General features: G+C 34.5%; 4 protein-coding genes across 4 annotated transcripts; all 4 read right to left on the reverse strand.

The window, feature by feature from the left end:
• Positions 1–4,176: 4,176 nt before the first annotated feature.
• LOC132253805 (uncharacterized) lies at positions 4,177–4,896 on the reverse strand. Its single transcript, XM_059736915.1, has 4 exons — positions 4,756–4,896; positions 4,594–4,678; positions 4,410–4,487; positions 4,177–4,302 (listed from the first exon to the last, which is right to left on the reverse strand). The coding sequence occupies exons 1-4, from the start codon at positions 4,869–4,871 to the stop codon at positions 4,177–4,179; spliced, it is 405 nt and encodes a 134-aa protein (XP_059592898.1). The 5' UTR covers positions 4,872–4,896.
• A 98-nt stretch (positions 4,897–4,994) lies between these two features.
• LOC132253681 (uncharacterized) lies at positions 4,995–5,566 on the reverse strand. The gene is made up of 2 exons (XM_059736594.1): positions 5,490–5,566; positions 4,995–5,352 (listed from the first exon to the last, which is right to left on the reverse strand). Exons 1-2 carry the CDS (start codon positions 5,544–5,546, stop codon positions 5,035–5,037), a joined length of 375 nt encoding a protein of 124 aa, XP_059592577.1. The 5' UTR covers positions 5,547–5,566; the 3' UTR covers positions 4,995–5,034.
• Positions 5,567–5,619: 53 nt separating this feature from the next.
• LOC132253806 (uncharacterized) lies at positions 5,620–9,233 on the reverse strand. The gene is made up of 3 exons (XM_059736920.1): positions 8,586–9,233; positions 5,909–6,484; positions 5,620–5,811 (listed from the first exon to the last, which is right to left on the reverse strand). The coding sequence occupies exons 1-3, from the start codon at positions 8,664–8,666 to the stop codon at positions 5,620–5,622; spliced, it is 849 nt and encodes a 282-aa protein (XP_059592903.1). The 5' UTR covers positions 8,667–9,233.
• LOC109123447 (uncharacterized) lies at positions 9,069–11,277 on the reverse strand. Its single transcript, XM_059736923.1, has 3 exons — positions 11,042–11,277; positions 10,602–10,947; positions 9,069–10,541 (listed from the first exon to the last, which is right to left on the reverse strand). Exons 1-3 carry the CDS (start codon positions 11,275–11,277, stop codon positions 9,069–9,071), a joined length of 2,055 nt encoding a protein of 684 aa, XP_059592906.1.
• Positions 11,278–22,596: the final 11,319 nt, after the last annotated feature.

A 22,596-nucleotide genomic window follows, 5' to 3' on the forward strand; every position in this document is an offset into this window, starting at 1 on the left:
GCCTGAGCAGGGCGCTTGCCCAGTGCCTTCGACGCACCCCTATCTCTCCTAGGCTCCATGAAACACTACAAAGGGCCACCCCTATGTCAAACCAAGGCCAATGAAAGAGCCTGTGACGCGCGCGGGAAGAGAAGAGAACCCACTTGTGACGCGCGCTGAAGGAGGACCACTGCCAAACCTCACGCCCTAGGTCCGAAATGTGAAGCCGCACCCCTCAAAACTCACTCCGAAGGCTTGCAACAGCTGGAATCGCGTCCAAAGTGGGTGTGTGGCAGCTCAATCGGCGGATCCCTTCGACTGCCAGAGGATAACACTGAAGAAATTAAGCGCGGAATGGTTTTTTAAACGTCACCCCGGCCGACCGGATATGAACCGGTTGACTCAGTAACATGTTCCATGGTGTTCTGCACTTTTTAATAGGTATAATGCAAAACACTTGTGATATTCACTTTTTGTGGGGTTGCCTTACTCCGTATATTTTAAATATTTTTATAAAATAGTTTTTATAAAAACAATATATGCATTTTCTATAAAATATTTTTATTCTTAAAGGTAAAAAATAAAAATATATATCCAAGCGCTACCTTAATAATTTATTTTCTGTCCTCAATTTTTCCACAAACAACCATATAAAATTTCTTTAACTTTTTCTCTTTCCTTATATTTTCTTTTTTATTTTTTTTGGCTTCAAACTTTTTAGGAATCCAACATAATAAAATATGGCGCTTTAAAGGTTTTTTTAAAGCAATCCTAAAAACTTCTTATTTTTTTAAGTGAGTTTTATTAGCTTGAATTTTAAAATTTTTAGAAATTATTTTTGAAAATATAAGGTTTTTAAGTTAATACCTTTTATAAAAATTTTCAATTTTTTACATAAAAATTTTTTATTTTGAAAAATAGAAATCAGAAAATATAAGGTTTTTAAGTTAATACCTTTTATAAAAAGTTTCTATTTTTTACATAAAAAAATTTTATTTTTAAAAATAGGAATCAGAAAATATAAGGTTTTTAAGTTAATACCTTTTATAAAAAGTTTCTATTTTTTACATAAAAAAATTTTATTTTTAAAAATAGGAATCAGAAAATATAAGGTTTTTAAGTTAATACCTTTTATAATTCCTTTGTCTATTTAGCCTATTTGATTATTAATATTTGTATATGAAGAATTTATTCGATTTATAAAAAATAAATATGAATATAATTAAAATGTAAATTCAAGAAATAAAGATATTTAATTAAAAAATGAAAACAAATCACAACAAAACAATATCACACATCAAGAACATGTTACTTTGTCATAATATTTATTGTTTTTGTTTTAGTTTTCATAAATTGAATGGTTTTGGGTTTGGAAAAATAAAAATTATGGTAATATAACTAAAAAGATAATTTTTATCAAAATAATTTTTAAGGCTTGAATGTTATATTAATTGAATTTAGGTGTTCTCCCACTGAGTAATGTATCCAATAAGCAACTTGGCTTGGCCTTTGCTTCTAGTTTTTTTCATTGACTTGAGGTTGACTTGAGGTACCATTGCAACCCCTTCCCTGTAGGTAGGAAGCGGTCGCAGTATAACACTAATACAAATGTCCATCTCTCTATCCCAATCATTTACATCTTTCAGATCATATGAAAAATTGCGACTATATGAAAAAATCAACATTAAAGGAATGCAGGAGTTGGAAGAATTACAGGAATTGAGGGAGTACCCTTCCCTAGTTTTTTTAAAGATCAGTTACTGCCGCAATCTGATGAAGTTGCCATCCCACTTTCCTTATTTAGAAGATCTAAAGATCAAACATTGCGTCTCTCTCAACACCCTTGTTGTGACCCGACTTCTGAAAGTTCTCGTGCTAGTTGACAATATTGTTCTGGAAGATTTGAATGAAGTGAAGCAGTCATTCTCTAGTCTTTTGGTATTGAAGATTAATTGTTGCCCAAAGCTGAAGGTATTACCTCAAATATGTACCCCAGATAAGATGGAGATTGGTGGGTCTAATTTACTGGAAGCTCTCTCAGCCCGAGATTACTCCCAACATCTTGAGCACTTGATCGTGGATGAATGCGAGGATGAAACACTGGTAGTGGGGGCAATACCAAGGAGGACTTCTCTAAACTCTTTGGTCATTTCAAACATCTCAAAGGCAACCTGTTTCCCCAAGTGGCCTCATCTTCCTGGTCTCAAGGCTTTGCACATCTGTCATTGGAAAGATCTGGTAACTTTATCCCAAGAAGCATCACCATTCCAAGATTTGACCTCTCTCAAACTGTTGTCAGTTGTCAAATATCTAATCTAAAATAGGTTCCACCATCGGAAATTTGGCTGAAAATTGTCCCCTTAATTTATATATAACCATACTATCCCAATCATTTATATTTTTCCAAAGTTAAAAAATCCACTATATGAAAAATTAGCATTTAAGAAAAGAAATCATTTGTTTTCTAAAAAAATTAAGTACTAATAACTTGTATATTGTTTTATCATTTCTTAAAATTTTGTCCAAATTTAAAAATAACCTTTTACTTTAATTTGAGCCCCTTCTTAATTATATTACATTTTGATTTTTTAAATAAAACTAAGAATTATTTAAAAATTTTAAAATTTTGTCCAAACCTCCAGGAACCGGTCGACCGAACATGATCGACCGGTCTATATCCGGACGAGGGTGCCAAAATGCACCCTCTCTCATCCAGTAGCTCGTCCAAACCTCCAGGAACCGGTCGACCGAACATGATCGACCGGTCTATCTCCGGACGAGGGTGCCAAAATGCACCCTCTCTCATCCAGTAGCTCGTCCAAACCTCCAGGAACCGGTCGACCTAAACTGATCGACCGGTCTATATCCGGACGAGGGTGCCAAAATGCACTCTCTCTCATCCAGTAGGGTGTGCGCGACCGGCTGAAGAAAGGTTCGACCGGTTGACCAATGGCTGAAGGACAATATCGACCGGTCGAGCTCCTAATGCTTTCCGATCCACGGGTCCATCTAGACCAGTTCATGGGATGGCCATATATACACCTGCATTGTACTGTATAAATTGTAAACGATATGTACGAGATTGTTGATGAAAAGGTTTGTTATAGGTTGTAATGCCGGTGCCTTTTATTAGATGTTTTGAGATAGTGAGGGAAAATGCGACTTCATCACAACCTTCAATAAATATATAAGGCATAAAATTGGCAATACAATGTCAGGAGTTGGTTTTTCCTGTATAATGTACAATCATCTTTAATTCGCCCTATTTACTTACAATGCATTGACAAGCAACTTAAGTCAAAAAACAATCAAATTCTGACTAATCCCATAATCCCAGTGTTCATTTCCGCATATGTCCACCATAAATTACATACAAATGTGCTAATTTTATACACTTTTATCACAAATTACAATCCCCTTTAATCTCTCCGGACACGGTCTCGGTGTGCATTTTGTGCTGAGAACAACATACTCCCCATGATCTTCAACCTGTAATGTTTCAATTTCCCCTGCGTTCATTCACGTTGATAGCAACAAATCAGCAAATTAATTAATTAGGTTTTTCTAACTATTTTAACATTAATGAGATAGTCATAGATAATTCCTCCTACGTACCACATCGATTGATTTGGAGAACCCCCCCATTGACCACAATTCCATGAATTTCATTACAAAAACTCCGCAATCGTGCCTACGTCAATATAATTACCAAAACGTTAATAAGTGTGGAATTATAAATAAGAGATGAACTTCAAATAAATTGCAATCTTAAACAATATCCCGGACTGCAAGGTCAACACTCACTCATTAGTTTGGAGGGGTACATCAGGTGTTATGAAATTGAATGTTCTCAAATCATAAGGTGATACCTCTTTTTTGTGGGCAGCCAACCACAGGACAACCTTGGCCTGAAACATTTATTAACGCAACAATTGAAATTTTAAGGGGAAGACATACCTATCAAATTATAACTTGTTGCTTGTTACTTTACCAGATTTTGTTGGACTCCACTCAACATTGTCTTCTTTCTACCAGGACGAGAATCTAGCAGTTGGATTCTCCTGTTTTCTAGGTCATATACATACAATGTCCAATGGTTCTTTATGAGGACCGGTAAGAAGACCTGCACCAATAGACTGCCATTAAACATACATCTAAATATTGTACATTCATGCAATAAAAATACAAATCCAAGCATTAAACATATGAATCCACCTCGTTAACATTGACATATGGAATATCAATCTGATACAGATGTGGTTCAAAGCGTCCAATAACTGCCTCCCTAACTAGGTTTTTTGCCTGGGAGTGGATTACCATTTCCTGCATGTTAGAAACGGGATAATATCAGGTTTCTCATTGTAGGTGATGCCTGGTTCAAGAAAAAAAAATAAAGATAAGCAAGGATTTAGTGGAATAGTCAGCATTACAGCTATGTAGGGGGATAGAAAAAGTTTCGACTTCGGTTCATGTTGATACTGCAACAATCTACAGTAGGCATCGACGACCTGATTTCGTATATCATAAAAGTGTAAGCAACAAATTAATTTAGAACCACACTTTCATTTTCAAACTTAAAATAATGCATAAAGAGGGATAAGAAATGATATGCACGTCGTTTCCTATCCACCCATTCCCTTGGAAGCAGCCCAAATTGCCTCTGGTTAGGATAGTGTCATGCATAGACACTAGTTCCTCACTGTTACAAAAAAATAGAATTTAGTTTTTGTGTTTTAACTATCATACAATGAGAGGAGTGTCACTCAAGTATGTTACCTTGCATCCAAATCGTCTCCAAATACCAGTGCAGCTCCTTGTTTTAGGTCGATTTTGATGGCAGATTGTTTCGTTTGTGGTTGGGATATGTATGGGGACAACAGGTTTGGAGCCATGCGACGCACTCGACGTCTCCGGACATTTCTATTTGTGGGGACAACATTACTTTCTGGTTGTTCTTCACCATCTGCAATACGAGATTTAGAACTAGTCAGCAAAGGTATACATTATGATTGGGTACATGGGTTGTTAACCATATGGGTGTTTGCATAAATTTTATCACTTACCGCTTACTACATTAATGGGTACACTGGGCTGCAACTCATACTCAGGGGCGACAACGCGATCTGGTGTGTCTAGCACATGGTATGCAGCATGCGAAGCCATGTACTCATCACCGGGAAATGCATGGTCATCGGCCGTGGGAGTGCTGGCTGGTGCATAGCTAGAGTGACCACCCGCATCTGAATTTACCCCACTATGTCTGCGAGTCCCTAACTTATGCATAAGGCCACGCATTATTCTCAGCTGCTGCTGAATGCCCCTTTGATATTGGTCGATTGCTCGTTCTGCATCATGATATTGATGCCATATTTCCTATGACATGATATTGTTGTCAATCTTTGAGAACAGAATGTGACAACAACATATTTCTTTGTAGTTAAGAAGTAAAAATAAAGTACAATGACAATGAAATGAACATTTATTAAGTTTTTGAAAAATTCACAGCTTACATCACTATTTTCAGCATCAACATTTGTGTCATGGTCCACATTAGTCTCTGGCTCCATAGTTCTCTCTACGGATGGAGATCTCTTGGACGCCTATAATTAGCACTGAAGATTAGTACTTAAATAATGAGTGTTATGCTAGTAATGACAATATATTTATGCATGCATAACTTACAAAATCAATCTCAGCATGTCCGAATGCTCCAAACTCCTTTATCTCAGCGACTAGTCGTCGCTTAATCAAATCATCAGTCCATGCCAATGCTGGGGGCACTGTAATGGGGACTTGGACTGAAGGAATTTGGAATTTAATGACATAATGCAGCTGCAAAATAAATAGAAACATCAATAGGCAAATGTGAATATGTTTGCAATAAAATTAGATAACAAAATGGAAGACAAAGACTGAATAAGTTCACTACCTGAAGAAATAAAACGCAGCCATGTACCCAAGAGGTCTTAGATTGTTGGAATCGCCTAATTCCCTCAACCAGTTGGTCAAGCACAAACTGGGCCCAATTAACATCATTTCGGAATCCATCCTCATGGATGGTATGCCACAAGTTACGGCAACCATTGAGCCTAGACGTGGGGGCCAACAATGTGGCACATGCGTAGTAAATGAATGCTCTACGGAACTCCTCGCCTACAGGTAAGTCTAGGAGTTTCTCCTCGCATGCCCGAATAGTCCCAAATGGATGATCTGATGATGTGGAGGTCACCTGCAAGTTCCGTCCTTCTGTTGGGAGGCCTAAAATGAGGCCAACATCGGTGGCTGTAACAGGATAGTGTTTCTGGGCTGAGAACTCTATCCGTCTAAATCCAACATTGAAATGTTGGATTAGAAAGATACAGAGGTTGTGGCGCACCTCTGTGCAGTTTAAGTTTAAGAGACCTCCAAATTGGAGGTCTCTTATGGCTTGAATTTTTGCCTCTGGTAATCGGTTGCACAGTTTCTTAAATCTTGCAGCTGAGCATCGTGTAAACATTGATGTGCCCTGCATGCAATGTTAGAAAACATGGACATGTTAGGAATAGCAACATTCTTGCAGTTGGTAATGCAATAAAATAAGTGAAAAAGTAAAGCTGTCATTTCTCAAAGTTACAAAGATTTGTCTGCTTGTATTTAGAAATAATATACAGCAGGGTAAGACATTAGATGGGGTTGGGTGCTACTAACAGTGAGATATCATGTAAGAGGGAGGATTGAAAATTTATCAATAAGGCTATATAGAATAGGCAATAACAGTCAAAATGTACAGAATAGACTATAAAAGAAAAAAATAAATATGAGAATACTACATGATATATAAAAGAAAGAAATCAAATCAATTTATGTAAATAAATTGACTAATTATATTAGAGAAAGAAACCATCAACAAATCAATGAATAATCCTATTTAACCTGCTCCTTTTGATACTTCTGACATACAGAAAAGCTAGAGGAACTGCTAGAGCAAGCACTTTGCTACTGCCATTGAACATGGACAAGGTTTGGAATCCAAGTTTCTGTTGAGAGTATTCCCACATGGTACTCACTATCAGTGAAGAATTGTACACTATCATTTGATACCACGAATCATGTGTTTAACCAAAGTTCATTCATACCTAAGTTGTTAGCTGAGTGAGGATTCATGGGAAAATAAATGTAACCTAGGAATATTAATGTAAACTTGTGAAAGTTTTGAGGCTTGAATCTGATTCAATGGACATAATAATCTAAAATTTGCAGAAAAGAGGAAGTGGGCATTTAAAATAAGGTAATGATACACTATGAAATGCTACTACATACTTTTTTGTAGAATAGTAAACAAAGAGTATGTTTACGCTTGAAAACAAGAATAAATAAGATGAATCCATGAGTGTTGGAGAATTTAATGAATGAAGAGGGGTTTGGAAACCATACTTGATGTTGGAGAATAAAAGTTATGTGCTATGACTTTATGTTTTTTTTTCTGTTAACTTATAGAAGTATTTTCATTGTTGTAAGGATTCTGCAAGAAGATATACATGAGCAATTTTAAATGTCTGTACTGCTCCTGGCAAAAGCCACATTGGGTACAAGTTTGCCACATCAGTTTGCTTGGTCAGTGCGTGAATCACCGTAAATGAATTTATGTAACTGGTTCAAAATACTGGTATATGAAGTGTGTAGAGAGCTATGCACCTTGCTTAAGTCAATTGTTTGAATCTTAGAGACAAAAAATAATACAGAATTTGCCACCCGAAAAAAAGGTATGTCCAGAGTCCAAGGCACTGAGAAATTGGCAAGGCATGGCTCTCCACCTTCATATTTAAATCACTTAGAAAGTGCAGCAAAAAGAAGCCTAATGTCTCAATACCATTGAGGTCCCCATAAATAATTGTGATCAATTAACCCTGGGGACCTGGCTAAAGTGGCTACAGAGGTAAGGGTTACCTATAACTCAAGTGGCTAAAGAGTTAATCCCATCCCCATCACCATTCCTACCAGAACACCTCTCTTTATCCCTTCCTCTACCCTCCTCCCTCATCATAGAGGACATGGTTTTTGCCTATCCCCATAGCTGTATAGCGAAGACCATTAGATCCCTAAAGCATAATTGTATATGGTGTTAGTGAACCACATTTTCTATATTACCAAAGTGAACACAAATATTACCCGACAACTTACAAAGCTGATATAATAGTATTTAATAAATAAACGTTGAATTGTTAAAACTTCAATATTAGAGAACTTTCCAACATAACTGATACATGGTAACTATAATAAGGGACATGAAGAAATCACTTAAATTTCATGCATAATATATATATATATACTAACTTAAAAGGTATCCGAAAATGAAAATTTCATAAAAGGATTTCAGATTATATATAAACAAGGGAGTAATTTGTTCACAACAATTCAAATATATAAAATATCATAAAATGAAATTTCACCCATTTTGAGACCAACATGCATTCTGATTTATGTTATGACAATACATTAAAATTGCATGACTATAGATTATAAGTTCTTGTGGCACTGTACTACAGAAGCGAAAACCTCTCAAATAGTATGTTGGCAACGGAAGAATGCAAAAAACAACAAAGATAAGCAAGTATGATGAACCATACCGAGAGTGGGAGTGAACTGGCAGCAGAACCATCTAAGCCATTACCAGCCATTGTTAATATTATAACTGCATCATTGGGCATAGAAAAGTAGAATGTAATGCACAGATAAACTGACCAACTGAATAACTAGACAGCAAGTATAGTACAATACTATGAAAGTTCAGCTAAGTGATAAGAAAAATGCACGCATCCAATGATGTGAGTAGGACATACTTAAAATAGGGAAGTGAAAGTATACATCAAGTTAAAGGATACCACATTGAAAGTGCAATTTCAAATTAAATCAGTAACGAAAGCAACTCCAAATCATGAAAATAAAAAAGTAGTCTTATAAAAAATAAAATCAAAAGCTAGTGCATCGTGTCTATAATAAGGACAATACATAACATCCAAAAGCGACAACCCTATGACCATAAAGCAAATAATGGAACAATGAGGGATCGTACACAAAATGAAAACCTTACAAGCAAAGAAATGAACATGTCACGGCAATGGATTATTACATTTAGACCGATTGTGACCTATGCCATTGCATCGAGAGCAATGAATAGCTCTCTTATGGCTAAATTGTGACTCAATACGCTTTTGTCGGGGTCTTCCTGGAGGACGTCTCACTTGCGGGGGTTGGAGACTAGGAAATACGTTGCCTTGCCCATCTTGCAAAGTCCCAGCCTCACAAAATTTAGGCATGTTGTGTGTTGGTAATGGTTGAAACTGACCCGAGTAAATCAACTGTTGGGTGGAGACTTTAAAACATGGGTCGATATAGTCATACACATCGTGTCTCAATGTACGGATCACAGCACATACATGTGGACATGGCAACCCGGACATTTGCCATGTTAGACATGTACACTTATGTTGCTGCATATCCACAACCAAATAAACTTCTCCAGTAAAAACCTTGAACGTCCCACCCAAATAAGGCATCACAGTAATCGGAGCAGATCTCGTGATATTTGACATTAGGTTTTCCTCTGTTTTGGGTCCAACCACGCTCTTCCACTTATCTGTACCACGCATATGGGTGTCCAACATGGCTACAAGCTTATCCATGTGCATCATCAGCAACGTATAAATTGTTTGGTGGCGTTCCTCTCTTAACCACGCATTGAAGGACTCTGCAATATTAGTTGTCATTTTATCCCAACGTTTTTTAAGGAACTTTGACATCGCCCAATGCTCCGGACTATTCTCCGCAACCCACCTTGCTAGGTCGCCATTAAAACGCACAAGTTTTTCAAACGCCTCATTGTAGTCTATATCCAACCGAGCATATGCAATGTTGTCTAAAAGCAACAAAGCATCTTCTTTCCCTTTCTTTCCCCTAATGTTTTGCCTGTTGAAGAAGCTTGAAAAGTTCTCTTTCACATGTCGATAACAATAGGCGTGATTTTCTACCCCAAACAACTCCGAAACACTACGCAATATCCCTTGATGTCTATCTGATATAATAATTACTTCTTGACCATCTAGGATCCCCTTCAATTTCTCCAAGAACCAATACCAATCCTCATAATTTTCTGAACCAACCACACCCAAGGCTAGAGGGAACATTCCATCATCTGCATCATATGCAATGGCAGACAAAAGAGCTCCTTTGTATGGACCACTTAGGTGGCAAGAATCAATAGCCAATACCGGTCGACACCCCATGGTGAACCCTTGAATTGAAAATGCGTGGGCAATGAACAATTGCTTGAAGTGACCTTCATGAGAAGTGTACTCGGCAATAGTTCCAGGGTTAATTTCCCTTAGCCTATGGCATAACCAAGGCAAATACGCGTAGGACGCACGTGGAGATCCATATACACGCTCTTTTGCCTTCTCTTTAAGATGCCATGCTTGGTTATAAGTCAATTGAACTCCATGATCACGTTCAAAATCCTTGCAAATTTGTCGAGGAAGGTATTCTGGAGTTGTTCTAAACACGTCTTCAACAACAACAACACCTCTCTTGGAAGAAACCCGCACCTTAGATGAACACTCATCTTGAGCTATATGATTATGATTAACTTGGTAAGTATAAACTCGCAATATTTCATTTCCTTCAACAGCATGAGCTGTTATCTTCCAAGGACAATCCTCAACCGAACACTTTACTGACATATGAGTGGGTGAATTTTTATTGTACTTGTATTGAAACCTTCCAGCTAATGACATTTGGTATATTGCATTCCGAAACTCATCTGCATTCTTAAATGTATGTCCGGAACCTAATATTGCCTCACGAAACCGATTCGATTCCAAAGGGGTGTACTCACTATCTGCACAACGCGATGCAAAACCTCTTGATAACATCATAGTATTAGGATTTGCATCGCATGATGCATTAGACGAAGGAAACGTAGGATGTGGACCTCTGCATTTACATTCATAACCAAAATTAGACTACATAATGCGTAAAATTGATATTCATAAAATTTTAAATAGACATCCAAGTGAAAACGCATTACCCAAGTGCCAACTGTGTATTCGGTATATTTGCCTCTATGGCTTCCACACCGGGTGACTCGACTATGTACACATTTGCAAAGTCATCACTATGGGAAACCACGTTATCCATGTCATCCTCATCTTCTAAATCTTGGATGACTCTAGGGTTAAACTTGAGGGTGTAGTGCATCCTCCTCACATGAAGGGAAATGTCGAATTTTTCTAAGACCTTCTGAGTGAATTCTTCAAATGTCATTCCTTTATAAATGTGAATACCTTTGCTTCTTCCACCAACATATTCCCAAACACCATCATTTTTTTGGACAAGTTTCCCTCCCACGAAAATATAACAGTATATTCTATTTGTGGCATCCATCAACCTATTGAAATAAAGCACAAATTTATATTGTTGAACAAACAATAATGCATATTCAATGTGATCTTAAAAGTTTTTTCATTTCACAATATACTATGTTCCCATACGAAAAAGTTATATTTTAAAAAATGTATATACCAAAAAATGTAACTTTAAAGTCTTAAAAAAGAATTTTTGTTGCTCTTTTTGATTATTCTAACCATTGTCAACGGTAAGATTATTTTAAGATGGGCACTAATAAACAAACGCTGAGTTGAACTAAGATATGAAGACCGAGCTTCTCTCTTCTCTTGGACTGATAAATACTACCTAACCTAAACAAAACTAAAAATAATAATAAAAATAAAAAACAAAAATGAGAAATGTAAAACTGAATTGGAAATTAAAAGATTGAAATTAATAGATTAAAAAAAATCATTAAATTAAAAACTAAGAAAGGCTATAAAAGGAAAAAAAACAAATCTCTAACTTATTTTCCCTATCATTCCCCTTTACTTATAGATTCATAGTTCACATTTTTATAAGCAAAAACCTCTCTCTCCAACTACTTTAGTGCTACCCAATTTGACACTACTACTTACCTATGCTAATAATCTAATCGTGTCAATACTTGGAACTTTAAGACAGAACATCACAACAATATCTACTAAAGTAGGAGGATTTTGTGTCTGATTCGACTTAATACTCCAGAACATATATATATATATATACACCAAAAACATTGGAATTATGGAAGTATAAGACATTCAATAGGAAATAATCCCCCACGTTTTATTAAGCTCTGACCTATACTTACACTAGGTAGAAAACAAATTCTCATTCTCACTCAAACCCTTAGACAATTTCTGTTGGTACTACTATATTAGACATGCCTACAAACTTATTCAAAGAGAATGGAGATATTTAAATATTAATTATAAAGCGTTGCTTTTCAAAATAATATGAAGAGATAATAGCCTAAAAAATGTAACAAATACAGAATTCTCTTCTAAACTATCATGTCCTACTTTAGATGATTCATACAAAACCATAAGCAATAGTTTAACACATTTAAGGTTTAAGGGTCAAAAAAACTAATAGATAAAACGAGATAAATCTGTTACTTGTGCCTACATCTCAAGCCAATGCACCATAAGAAAACTTTAGGGTTTTTAGGTTTTCCATTTCCCCTTTCCATTTTTCCTCTCTTGGTTTTCTAGCAACCAATTAAACAATTATAAATTATTTTCAAGTATATATGACAAATTTTCACAAATATTTTTTTGAATTTAAAATATACAAATAGCATGAAAAAAAAATCTAAAAAAAATTACAAAAATATAATCAGATCGATTAAGCCATGAATTATGAGTTGCAGGTAAAGTGCATTTTCTGTATTCTCAAGGCTTAAAGAAAAAATTATGGTTCAAAATTTTTCCTTTCTTTTTCTCATTATTTTCTTAGCATCCGAATAATAGTAGCAAACCAAGAAGTCAATTATTGAATGGAAACAGTAACTTGAACTCCGGAGATCAAGTTGAACACAGTTTAGAGATTTGGACTAAGAAAATTTAGGTCGAGATTTAGGCAATCTACTAACCTCAAATATGCAACAACAGAGACCCAACTGAAATCCATACCTTATTCAAATTCTCGAGAGAGACGAATGCGAGAAAAAATGAAAGAGCCGCAGAGATTGAGATGCAAGCGATGGAGGTGCTCGTGAGGAAGAGAAGAAAACGGCTTCTAGGCTTGAAATGCTGAAGAGATACCAAAATTTAGGCAATCTACTAACCTTAAATATGCAACAAGAGAGACCCAACTGAAATCCATACCTTATTCAAATTTTCGAGAGAGACGAATGCGAGAAAAAAATGAAAGAGCCCCAGAGATTGAGATGCAAGCAAGCGATGGAAGTGCTCGGGAGGAAGAGAAGAAAACGGCTTCTAGCCTTGAAATGCTGAAGATATCAAAATTAGGGCAAAATTCCCAAGAGCCGCAAAGATTGAGATGCAAACGGCTTGTAGGCTTGAAATCTGATGGAGGAACTCGGGACGAAGAGAAGAGACACCGACGCAGAGATTGAGATGCAAACGGCTTGTAGGCTTCAAATCTGATGGAGGATCTCGAGACGAAGAGAAGAGACACCGACGCAGAGATTGAGATGCAAACGGCTTGTAGGCTTCAAATCTGATGGAGGAACTCGGGACGAAGAGAAGAGACACCAACGCAGAGATTGAGATGCAAACGGCTTGTAGGCTTCAAATCTGATGGAGGAACTCGGGACGAAGAGAAGAGACACCAAATTTAAGGCAAAATTCCAACCTGGATTTTTTTGTTTATTATTTTTTTTTTTTCATAATCAGCAAAGGTTATTTTTGGAATTAATAAAAGTGCATATCCTTCTTTTTAATTTTGACACTTCCTATGGGTTTTCAGCTTAAATGGGTCGGTTAGATGGACCATTTGTCAATTTTTGGGCCCAGCTGGGCCCAAAACACAATTCTCCCTTTTATAAAACAGTAACACTTTTACGGAAAATGCCCAATGGAAAAACTTTTATCGAAAACAAAAAATTGTTTTTCTTCGTAAAAATTATTCGTACATGTTACATTATTCAATTGAAATTTAAAATATCATAAATTATATTATCTTTTTCTCTGTTTTTTTGTTCTTTTTTCAAGCTGAATCCATCGAATGTTGGCCCTTGGTGGAACATAGAAAATAAGACATCACTTGCTTCAACAAACACGCAATAGACACATCTGACACAAATTTGTAATTAGCATATTAAGACAAAGGGCCTCCCTCCTTTCTCTGACATGCTGTTACAGTCGATAGATGATAATTGATGATAAACGCCATCATGGACTTCAATCTTCTCAATTGCAATTGCCAGTCATGTCTGAATAATATATCTCAATAGTTTCTAGGGGGAAAAAAAATACAAAAAGGTAGATAAAAAAAAAAAAAAAAAAACGGTCGTCATCCATGATGGAAATAGGTGGTTTTTTTTATTATTTATTAACGTGATACATGAAAGTTTTACGAAATTAAGATCAAAAGATTTTATTTTTTTTAAATACCCTTTCCTCTCTCTTCTTCCTTCATATACCTTTCTTTTTTTCTTTTTTTTTTTGTCATATATATTATTAGGTTTTTGTGATATTCCACGTGGAGAAAGTTTTTTTTTTATCGATAAATTTCTCTTAATTTTATAGATGTTATTTAAAATTACAATAACTTTTTAAACCTAAAACAGACAATCTGTACACAATTTTAAGAAGTGTTTTTTGGATGATTGCAAATTTTGATTTTAGTTAAACGGATAAGGTTAACTTAGATGACAAAAAAAAAATATTAGTCTTTCTTATTACTTGGAATATCTTCTAATAAAATATGGAACTCAATTTAAGAGAAAAAAACACTTTTCATGACCAAACACCTTCTAAGACACCTTAATATGAAAGTCAAAAAAGTATTATTTTTAATGTAATTTTTACTTTAAATTAAATAATAAATTATTTCATATTTAATAAAAAAAATTATAATATTAATATTACCCTTTGTAGTCGTCATTTGCAGAAATGGATTTTGGCTATTAAAACGACCTAAATTGGAGGCAGTAATCACGGGATCATAGTACCATTGGCATTATTATTCACATGCAGTCTCAACAACTATCTGATTAGACTTGCCTTCAGGTCTTGGCTCCTTCACAACCAGACAAACAGACCCCTTCAACAGATATCACACTACCATACATGGTTTTCGGTTTTCAATATGCACTTCATGAAATGATTCCACTCCATGCATTAATTAATTTACAGTGATGGAAGCCTCCATTCTGTAGTTAAATAATTCCCACTTGTCTATAGTCTATATGATTTTCATTTACTTGATTAGAGGAATCTAGATTTGATGGAGGGTTTTGAGGAAAATCCCTTGATTTGTTGCACTTGTGATCTCTAATGGACCCATGTTAAATTATTGAATTTTCTGTTCGTTTTCTTTTTCTTTTTCTGTCCCAAACCTATTGTTTGGACTTGCGTCCCAAAGTGGTATGGCAAGTTGAATGATAATTGGGAATCTAACTTGTAAAATCTTACAAGTTGTCTTGAAAGATTTCTTTTTGAAACTGGACCTACTGCTGGAAGGATGTCCTGCTCAGAGGCATGTCACATCATATGTGAAGATTCAGAAGTTTGGAAAGTTGCTTCTCTAATCTGAGAGACTTTTAGACATTAAAAAGAAAGAAAGAAGGGAGAATGACATGGAAAGTTGCTTTGTTTAGGAATTACATTTAGAGAGGGCAAATCATATGGAAAGTTGCTTTGTTTTAGGAATTGCATGTAGGGTGGGCAATAGGTTGGGTCCTAAATGGAATAGGTTTGGAAAAAGTTAAATGGGTTTGATACGGATTTGTGTGAAGATTTTTTTCTCTTCTCCCACCTCGTCCAGTCCCATCCTACTTCATTTCATCTCTCCTTACCTCATTTTGACCTATTTATGATATAATAATTAAAAATAATTTAAATTATTATTTTTTATTTCTCTTTTTCTACCTATATAAAATAAAAAATTATTTCTTATGAAAATATATTATAAAAACTTATATTTGAAAAAAAAAAAAAAAAGTTAAGTGGGTAGGGTATGAGAAATTTCTTTGTTTTGTTCTATTCGTAGTTTTTTTAATTTCTTTTAAGACGAGGATGAGAATTTATTTATTTGATATGATCAAGGTAGAGTGATAAGGTAGGGGTGACTCATTGCATTGTCATCCTTAATTATATTCAAACCCAACCCTTTCTATTTTCTAACTTTTCTTACTTCTTCACCCTTGGGGACTTATATTTTTTATTTCCTCAATCATTCCCACCTATGTGTAATACTCCAACTACACATTTTCTTCTTTTATATTCAAGTACTTTACTAAAAGAACAAACTCATCTTCCTCTTCTTTCCAACCTCAAGGCATCTTCTTTACAAAAAACTTTCTTTCTCAAAATTATTCTATTTTTTTTTCATTTTTTCATTTTCTATTAATAAAGATAGGTTGAAGGTAGATTTGATTTTCAGCTTAAAGGTTAGAGCTTGATAAAATGATAAAAATATACTTGAAAATGATGAAGAAAGACTAAGGCAAAAATAATTCCTTCATGGTACTATCAAGCACTAAAAATCTCATCATTGAAGGGTCACACAACATCTTAGTAGAAAACACCTTGATGTTCTCCAACCCCTTAGCGTTGGATACCTTGGAACTATCCAACGCCTTAGCGTTGGACGCAATGGAAAAGAAAGCCCTATGACCTTTTAAGAATATGTTTTTTTGAAACTAAAAATAAAATAAAATGAGAAGAGTGAGGAAATTAGAAAAAAAAAAAAGTAAGAAATTACCGCTCATAGCATTTTGTGAATAGTGTTGTGTTGTAATTCCCTTCTTTCATTAAATATTTACAACAATGTAATTTATTATACTTACAATAATATTATGACAATATATTTATAATAAGATTGTTTTATTATCACATTGTTATTTTATTTTTACTATAAAATATTTGATAAGAAGGAGCAGACTCAATAACCTCATGATGTTTGGAAGAGTGCATGTGTGTTTTTGTGTGATGAAATGCAAGTGCATAAAGTTGTCAATCCCACATTGAAAAGGGATTGAAACTTTTGCAACTTGTAGACAGTCTCACTTTTGTAGTCTTTTGGACTTATACAGAGGGAAGTAAGAACCTTACATACCCATGAGACCCAAGCTCATTGGGATTTCAATTGGCCCAATCCGGGAAACTTTGATGTGCATTGTCTTCATGCATTTCATGTAGAGAGATACTTGCGCGCATGATTTCTGTCAAATATTTTAAAGTTGATTTTTTTTTTAATTTAAATGTTAACGTTTTGAGTTTGACTAAGTCATTCCCGATTAAAATCTAACTGAGTCATTCTTTAATTAGAGGTTTTAGTATGGTTGATTTGTTAATCCCACCTTTAATTAATTTTAGTTTGACTAAGTCATTCCTGATTGGAGTTTGATTGAGTCATTCTTTAGTTAGAGGTTTTAGTGGGGTTGATTTGTTAAAACCACGTTTAATTAAGTAAAATTAATTTCATTCAACATTTTTTAGGAGAGTCTCGTTATAACTTTGCCTATAAAAGGCTTTCCTTAGAGTCCATTGATAGATTACTTCCTCTCAATCTCTTGGATCCATCTTTCTCACTTCTCTATCTCTAATGACTCTGCTTCTTCTTTGGATGACTAAAGTAGTTGCAATAGTGTATCCCTCAGCTCCACTCTACCTACATGCAATCCTTTGTCTCTAGCACTATTACAGTCGAGCTCACCTTTGATACTAACCATGCAATTGATTCACCATTGACACTGTTGCATTGTTGCAATCAAGTTCACCCTACTACAACCATATCAATTGTTGCAGTTCTATTACCATACACACTACTACAATCAACCTTTATCCTCACATCTTTTGGAAAAAAATTCTTCTTTCCAAACTATATTATACCTCATCTAAGAATGCACCTTAGACAAGACTTTTAGCTATTGTATCCTATGGGCAAGACATTAATTCTCTTTTGCACTGAGATTAATCTTCGAGAACAATAGATCTACTTTAAAGTTAGTGCTCTATCACACCTCAACCACCTTTAGTTTCATTTTCCTTGATTATTGTGTTTTAGGCTCAATTTAATAGTAACTTAGTTCAAGCCTTAATTTATGAAGACTTCCTTAGTTCATATCCGTCTTGACACCTTTAAGATTGATCCCTTCAGTAGGACCTTCTTCAAGAGATGGCAAGAAAATGTGTTTTCTGCCATTGATGCTATGAACTTGGGACATATTTTGACTGACCCAAAACCTAAGGACAATTTTGAAAATATGCCTACATGAGAAATTGGAAATAAACAAGTTAGGCATGAAATCCTTAGCACAATTTCTAATGAACTATTTGATATATACTGTCAATATAAGATAGCTAAGGATATTTGGGATATCATGAATAAGAAATATGTTTTTAAAGATGTAAGAACTTAGAAATATGTCATAAGGATTTTTAAAAAAAATTCTAAAGACTAGGGATAGAAATGTATTATCTCAACCATGATTATGACTTGCTAACTAATGACTTTGCTAATAAGGACATAAATTTACTTGAACTATGGTTGGATATTTGATTAAACATCTTCCAAATTCTTGGAAAGATTACAAAAATAACATGAAGCATAAAAGAAAACAAATGTCTCTAAAAAATGTTAAAATCCATCTTAGGATTGAAAAACAAAATAGAATACGGACAAGGATGAGAAAGCCAAAGAATTGTCCTTTAAGGCTAATGTGGTAAAAGAAAAACCTAAGCCCAAAAATAATAGGCTTAAGAAGCAAAACTCTAGGACCAAGCTTAATACAACAAACTGTTATGATAAGGCCCTTAAAAATATGATATGATGTAATAAACTTTTAGATTTTATTATTTATTAATAAAGTTTTAGTTCACTTTTATCTATCATATTTCCATGCATTATACCTTGTAAGCATTGTGACCTGAATCTTTTGCATTGTATGCGACTTAGGTACATTAGGAGTTGCATAGAAAATCCAAATCATGTGTTCCTTGGAAATAAATGACTTGTTCACAACTGGTTCATAGGCTTAGGAAACCCATTAAAGGTTGTAGTGCACTACCTCTTAATTGGAGGGATGATTGGATTTGGCCATCAAGTTAGGTTTCTCATATCAATGCACTAGTGTGTATGGTTACGCATTGAATAGGACTAACGATGATTCACGATTTAAAGCTATCAAGTAGTCATGATTTCATCAAGCCGCTTCATTGTATTGTCTCTCAACCTTGAGAAAATATTAAGCTTGTGTTAAAGTTAGCAGTGATCTTGACCTATGCATGAGATTATAAGTTGGTTATATATTCTCTATGGATTGAGTCATTGTTGATGAAAGTTGATAACAATAAGTATTCTCAATGGAGACACCATCATATCTCATGGAATTAAGACATAGTGTCTCCTTGGGTGATCTTAAGAAGGTGTGTTTATGTCAATTTATGGTTATTTAAATGGAACTTAACATTAAATCTTTAAGAGCTAAGACATGTCAGTTGAATACACAATGGGAGGATCTGTAACTTAGGGATAGTAGAGGTAGTCTTGAAAAGCTAATAGATATCTCTTTTTAGATTACGATTAACAATTCATGGGAAGATTGAACACAATGGATAGCAAGTCATGGACCCGATCACATACTGTCTCGTTGTTATTTACAATTGGTACTAAAGTGCAACTAATTATCTATAGCAGGATGTTAAATCAACTTTAAAATTGGATTCGAAGGGAGTCATTATTGTCCTATGGGTCCCAATGGTTCTTACTCTGAGCTCATATTCCATGATAGCATGGGTTATGAGGGTTGGATTGGCTCTAGATTCACTTTTGTGCGTAAGGGCATTTTTGGTAATTAAATAACATTGCATAGGGATAAGTGAACAAAGTCTCTGGATTGGGCTAATTGATTTATTAGTAGGTTTTGATAGGTTAATTAATCAATTAGGACCCGTTTTAGGCTAGATTAAACGACCCAAGCCCTTAATGAGCTCAAGTCACTTAAGCCTAATGGGAACCTTAAATACCCCTTTAGGGGTTAGGGGTTCAAGTGTTTTTTAGAAAGTTGTCTTTCATCTCTAGAGAAAATGAGAGTCATAGCCTCTACCCTCCACCCTCAATCAGAAGTATGCTAAGTTTATGGTTTGAGTCATTGAGCAGAAGACTTTGGGTATACGAGATTTTCTAGGACAGAGATCTTCGTATTCACCTAGTGGAATCGATTTAGAAACATCTGAATCCAAGGTAAACATGATAACTTCAATGTCTAAATCGTATAAGGCCAAGGATTGAAATATCGATAAACACAGATATATCGGTACTTGGATTTTATGGATATATCAGAAATATCGGTGGATATTTTTACACAAATATCAGTGAGACAAAAATTATCCAAATTTGATGAGAATGCTTAGAAAATTGCAAAAAATGATCAAATAAGCAAGAATATACATGTTAAAGTTATTTTATAAGTGTAATTGACATAAATATGTTCAAAGATAAAAATATCGGTAAACAGTTTACGATACTTGAATTTTAAGAATAGAAAATATGAATTTTAAGAATTATAAAATAAGCAAGAATATACATGTTAAAGTTATTTTAATCGTTTGATCAAATTTTGGTTCAAATTTGGCCATTAGATCTTCATATAACCGTTGGAAACATTTCGTAGTCGTTGGATCAAGTCAAGATTGATTTTTTAGGACAGAGATCTTCGCATTTACCTAGTGGAATCGATTTAGGAACATCTGAATCCAAGGTAAACATGATAACTTCAATGTCTAAATTGTATAAGGCCAAGGATTAAAATATCGGTAAACACGAATATATCGATACTTGGATTTTAGCAATATCAAAGAAATATCAGTGAATATTTTTACACAAATATCGGTGAGACAAAATTATCCAAAATTGATGAGAATGCTTAGAAAATTACAAAAAAAAAATGATAAAAATAAGCAAGAATATACAATTTTAAATTTATTTTATAAGTGTAATTAACATAAATATGATCAAAGAAAAAAATATTGGTAAACAGTTTATGATACTTGGATTTTAAGAATAGAAAATATGAATTTTAAGAATGATAAAATAAGCAAGAATATACATGTTAAAGTTATTTTAACCGTTTGATCAAATTTTGGTTCAAATTTGGCCATTAGATCTTCATATAACCGTTGGAAACATTTCATAGTCATTGGATCAAGTCAAGATTGATTTTCCACCATTGGATCACAAATCTGATCGTTGAATGCCTTTACAAATACATGGGTGAAATCTGGGCCATTGGATCAAATTTCAAAAGTTTCAAAAAATGAGCTAAAAAAATCATCGATTTATCGCAATTTTGATTGATGATATATTGTTGATTTTTTCAAAAAATCAGTGATTTTTCGGCAATTTTTTGAAATCCTCTTCCGGTTGCTCCGCGCATCGTTCCACTCGCGATTTTATCACTGATTTATTGAGTTAAAACTGATATATCGTCGATATTGCAATGATTTTCCCGAAATCGTTTCAGGGCCGTCCGATATCCGATACATCGGCAAAATATCGCCAATAAAAACTGATTTTTCAATCCATGTATAAGGCATGCTTAGTTACCAAAGGTTTAATAAAAGAAATGGTGTAGATTATTTTGACATCTTTGCCCATGTGACTAGAATATCGATCCTCAATTAGAGTCTAATTAGGTCAATGAATCAATTAATACCCATGTGGGCTAGTTTAAGTGACCCAAGTCCAAGAAGGGTTCAAGTCACTTAAGCCTAATAGAAACTTACAAATCCCTCTCCCCCTACCCTCCTAGAGGTTTCCACCCCTTTAGTGCTAAGATTCAAGGAAGAGTCGTCATGGTGGAAGATCAATGGGTTCACAAGACTACAATGACTACCAAGGATTAGATACTCATCTTCATTGAAAATATTAGATTTGAGAACATCTAGATTTAGGTAAGCACTTCCATATCACCATTCTTTAGATTTTGGATGTTTTATATATCAGGTATGCTTTCTTTTCTAGGATCTAGAGGCCTTAGGAATAATAGTATGCACCCTAACTAGTCCTAGGATAGGGAATGAGATTAATCCAAGAATTCCCTACAATATCAACCTTAATTAAACAATAGCATATATATAATCATATAAACTAATAATTTCCACACCATATACTTCCCTTTAGCAGTTGAATTCCATGACTAGTAACAATTATATAGTAACTAAAATGTATTTTGGAGCTCTCACCTAAGGACAAATGTCTATACTCCTCATTAATCCACACATGGATCTTCCTAGAAATATTTTTGGTCTTTCATCCCAAGATACTTTACCCTTATTCCTTTAGGGACTCTTACCCAAGGATCGTTCCCCCTTATTGCTTTTTACATATCATTTCAAGCTACCTTTATTGGTGTCTTTTTCTTGTGTTACCCTATTATTATACAAATTAATACTTGCATTTAAATCTTTTTTTTTTCTTTCATAAAATATGACAAATGCTAGCAAATTATATCAATATAATTACATTACTGTAAATTGCAAAATATTATTTTATATACTATAAAACATATATTATAATTCT

This window comes from Vitis vinifera, chromosome 1 (assembly GCF_030704535.1).
Source record: "Vitis vinifera cultivar Pinot Noir 40024 chromosome 1, ASM3070453v1".
NCBI lineage: Eukaryota > Viridiplantae > Streptophyta > Magnoliopsida > Vitales > Vitaceae > Vitis > Vitis vinifera.

Excerpts from the sequence above, each read along its gene's own strand:
- LOC132253805 (XM_059736915.1), bottom strand. The coding sequence starts at position 4,871 with ATGGCTCCAAACCTGTTGTCCCCATACATATCCCAACCACAAACGAAA. Across the intron at positions 4,679-4,755 it reads GGAGACGATTTGGATGCAAG|TGAGGAACTAGTGTCTATGC; the intron begins GTAACATACTTG and ends TTTTTGTAACAG. Across the intron at positions 4,488-4,593 it reads ATGGGTGGATAGGAAACGAC|GTCGTCGATGCCTACTGTAG; the intron begins GTGCATATCATT and ends ATACGAAATCAG.
- LOC132253681 (XM_059736594.1), bottom strand. The coding sequence starts at position 5,546 with ATGGAGCCAGAGACTAATGTGGACCATGACACAAATGTTGATGCTGAA. Across the intron at positions 5,353-5,489 it reads TTGATGCTGAAAATAGTGAT|GAAATATGGCATCAATATCA; the intron begins GTAAGCTGTGAA and ends ATCATGTCATAG.
- LOC132253806 (XM_059736920.1), bottom strand. The coding sequence starts at position 8,666 with ATGCCCAATGATGCAGTTATAATATTAACAATGGCTGGTAATGGCTTA. Across the intron at positions 6,485-8,585 it reads CCAGTTCACTCCCACTCTCG|GGCACATCAATGTTTACACG; the intron begins GTATGGTTCATC and ends CATTGCATGCAG. Across the intron at positions 5,812-5,908 it reads GCTGCGTTTTATTTCTTCAG|CTGCATTATGTCATTAAATT; the intron begins GTAGTGAACTTA and ends TTTATTTTGCAG.
- LOC109123447 (XM_059736923.1), bottom strand. The coding sequence starts at position 11,277 with ATGACATTTGAAGAATTCACTCAGAAGGTCTTAGAAAAATTCGACATT. Across the intron at positions 10,948-11,041 it reads AATACACAGTTGGCACTTGG|AGGTCCACATCCTACGTTTC; the intron begins GTAATGCGTTTT and ends ATGTAAATGCAG. Across the intron at positions 10,542-10,601 it reads TGCGAGTTTATACTTACCAA|AGAGGTGTTGTTGTTGTTGA; the intron begins GTTAATCATAAT and ends GTTTCTTCCAAG.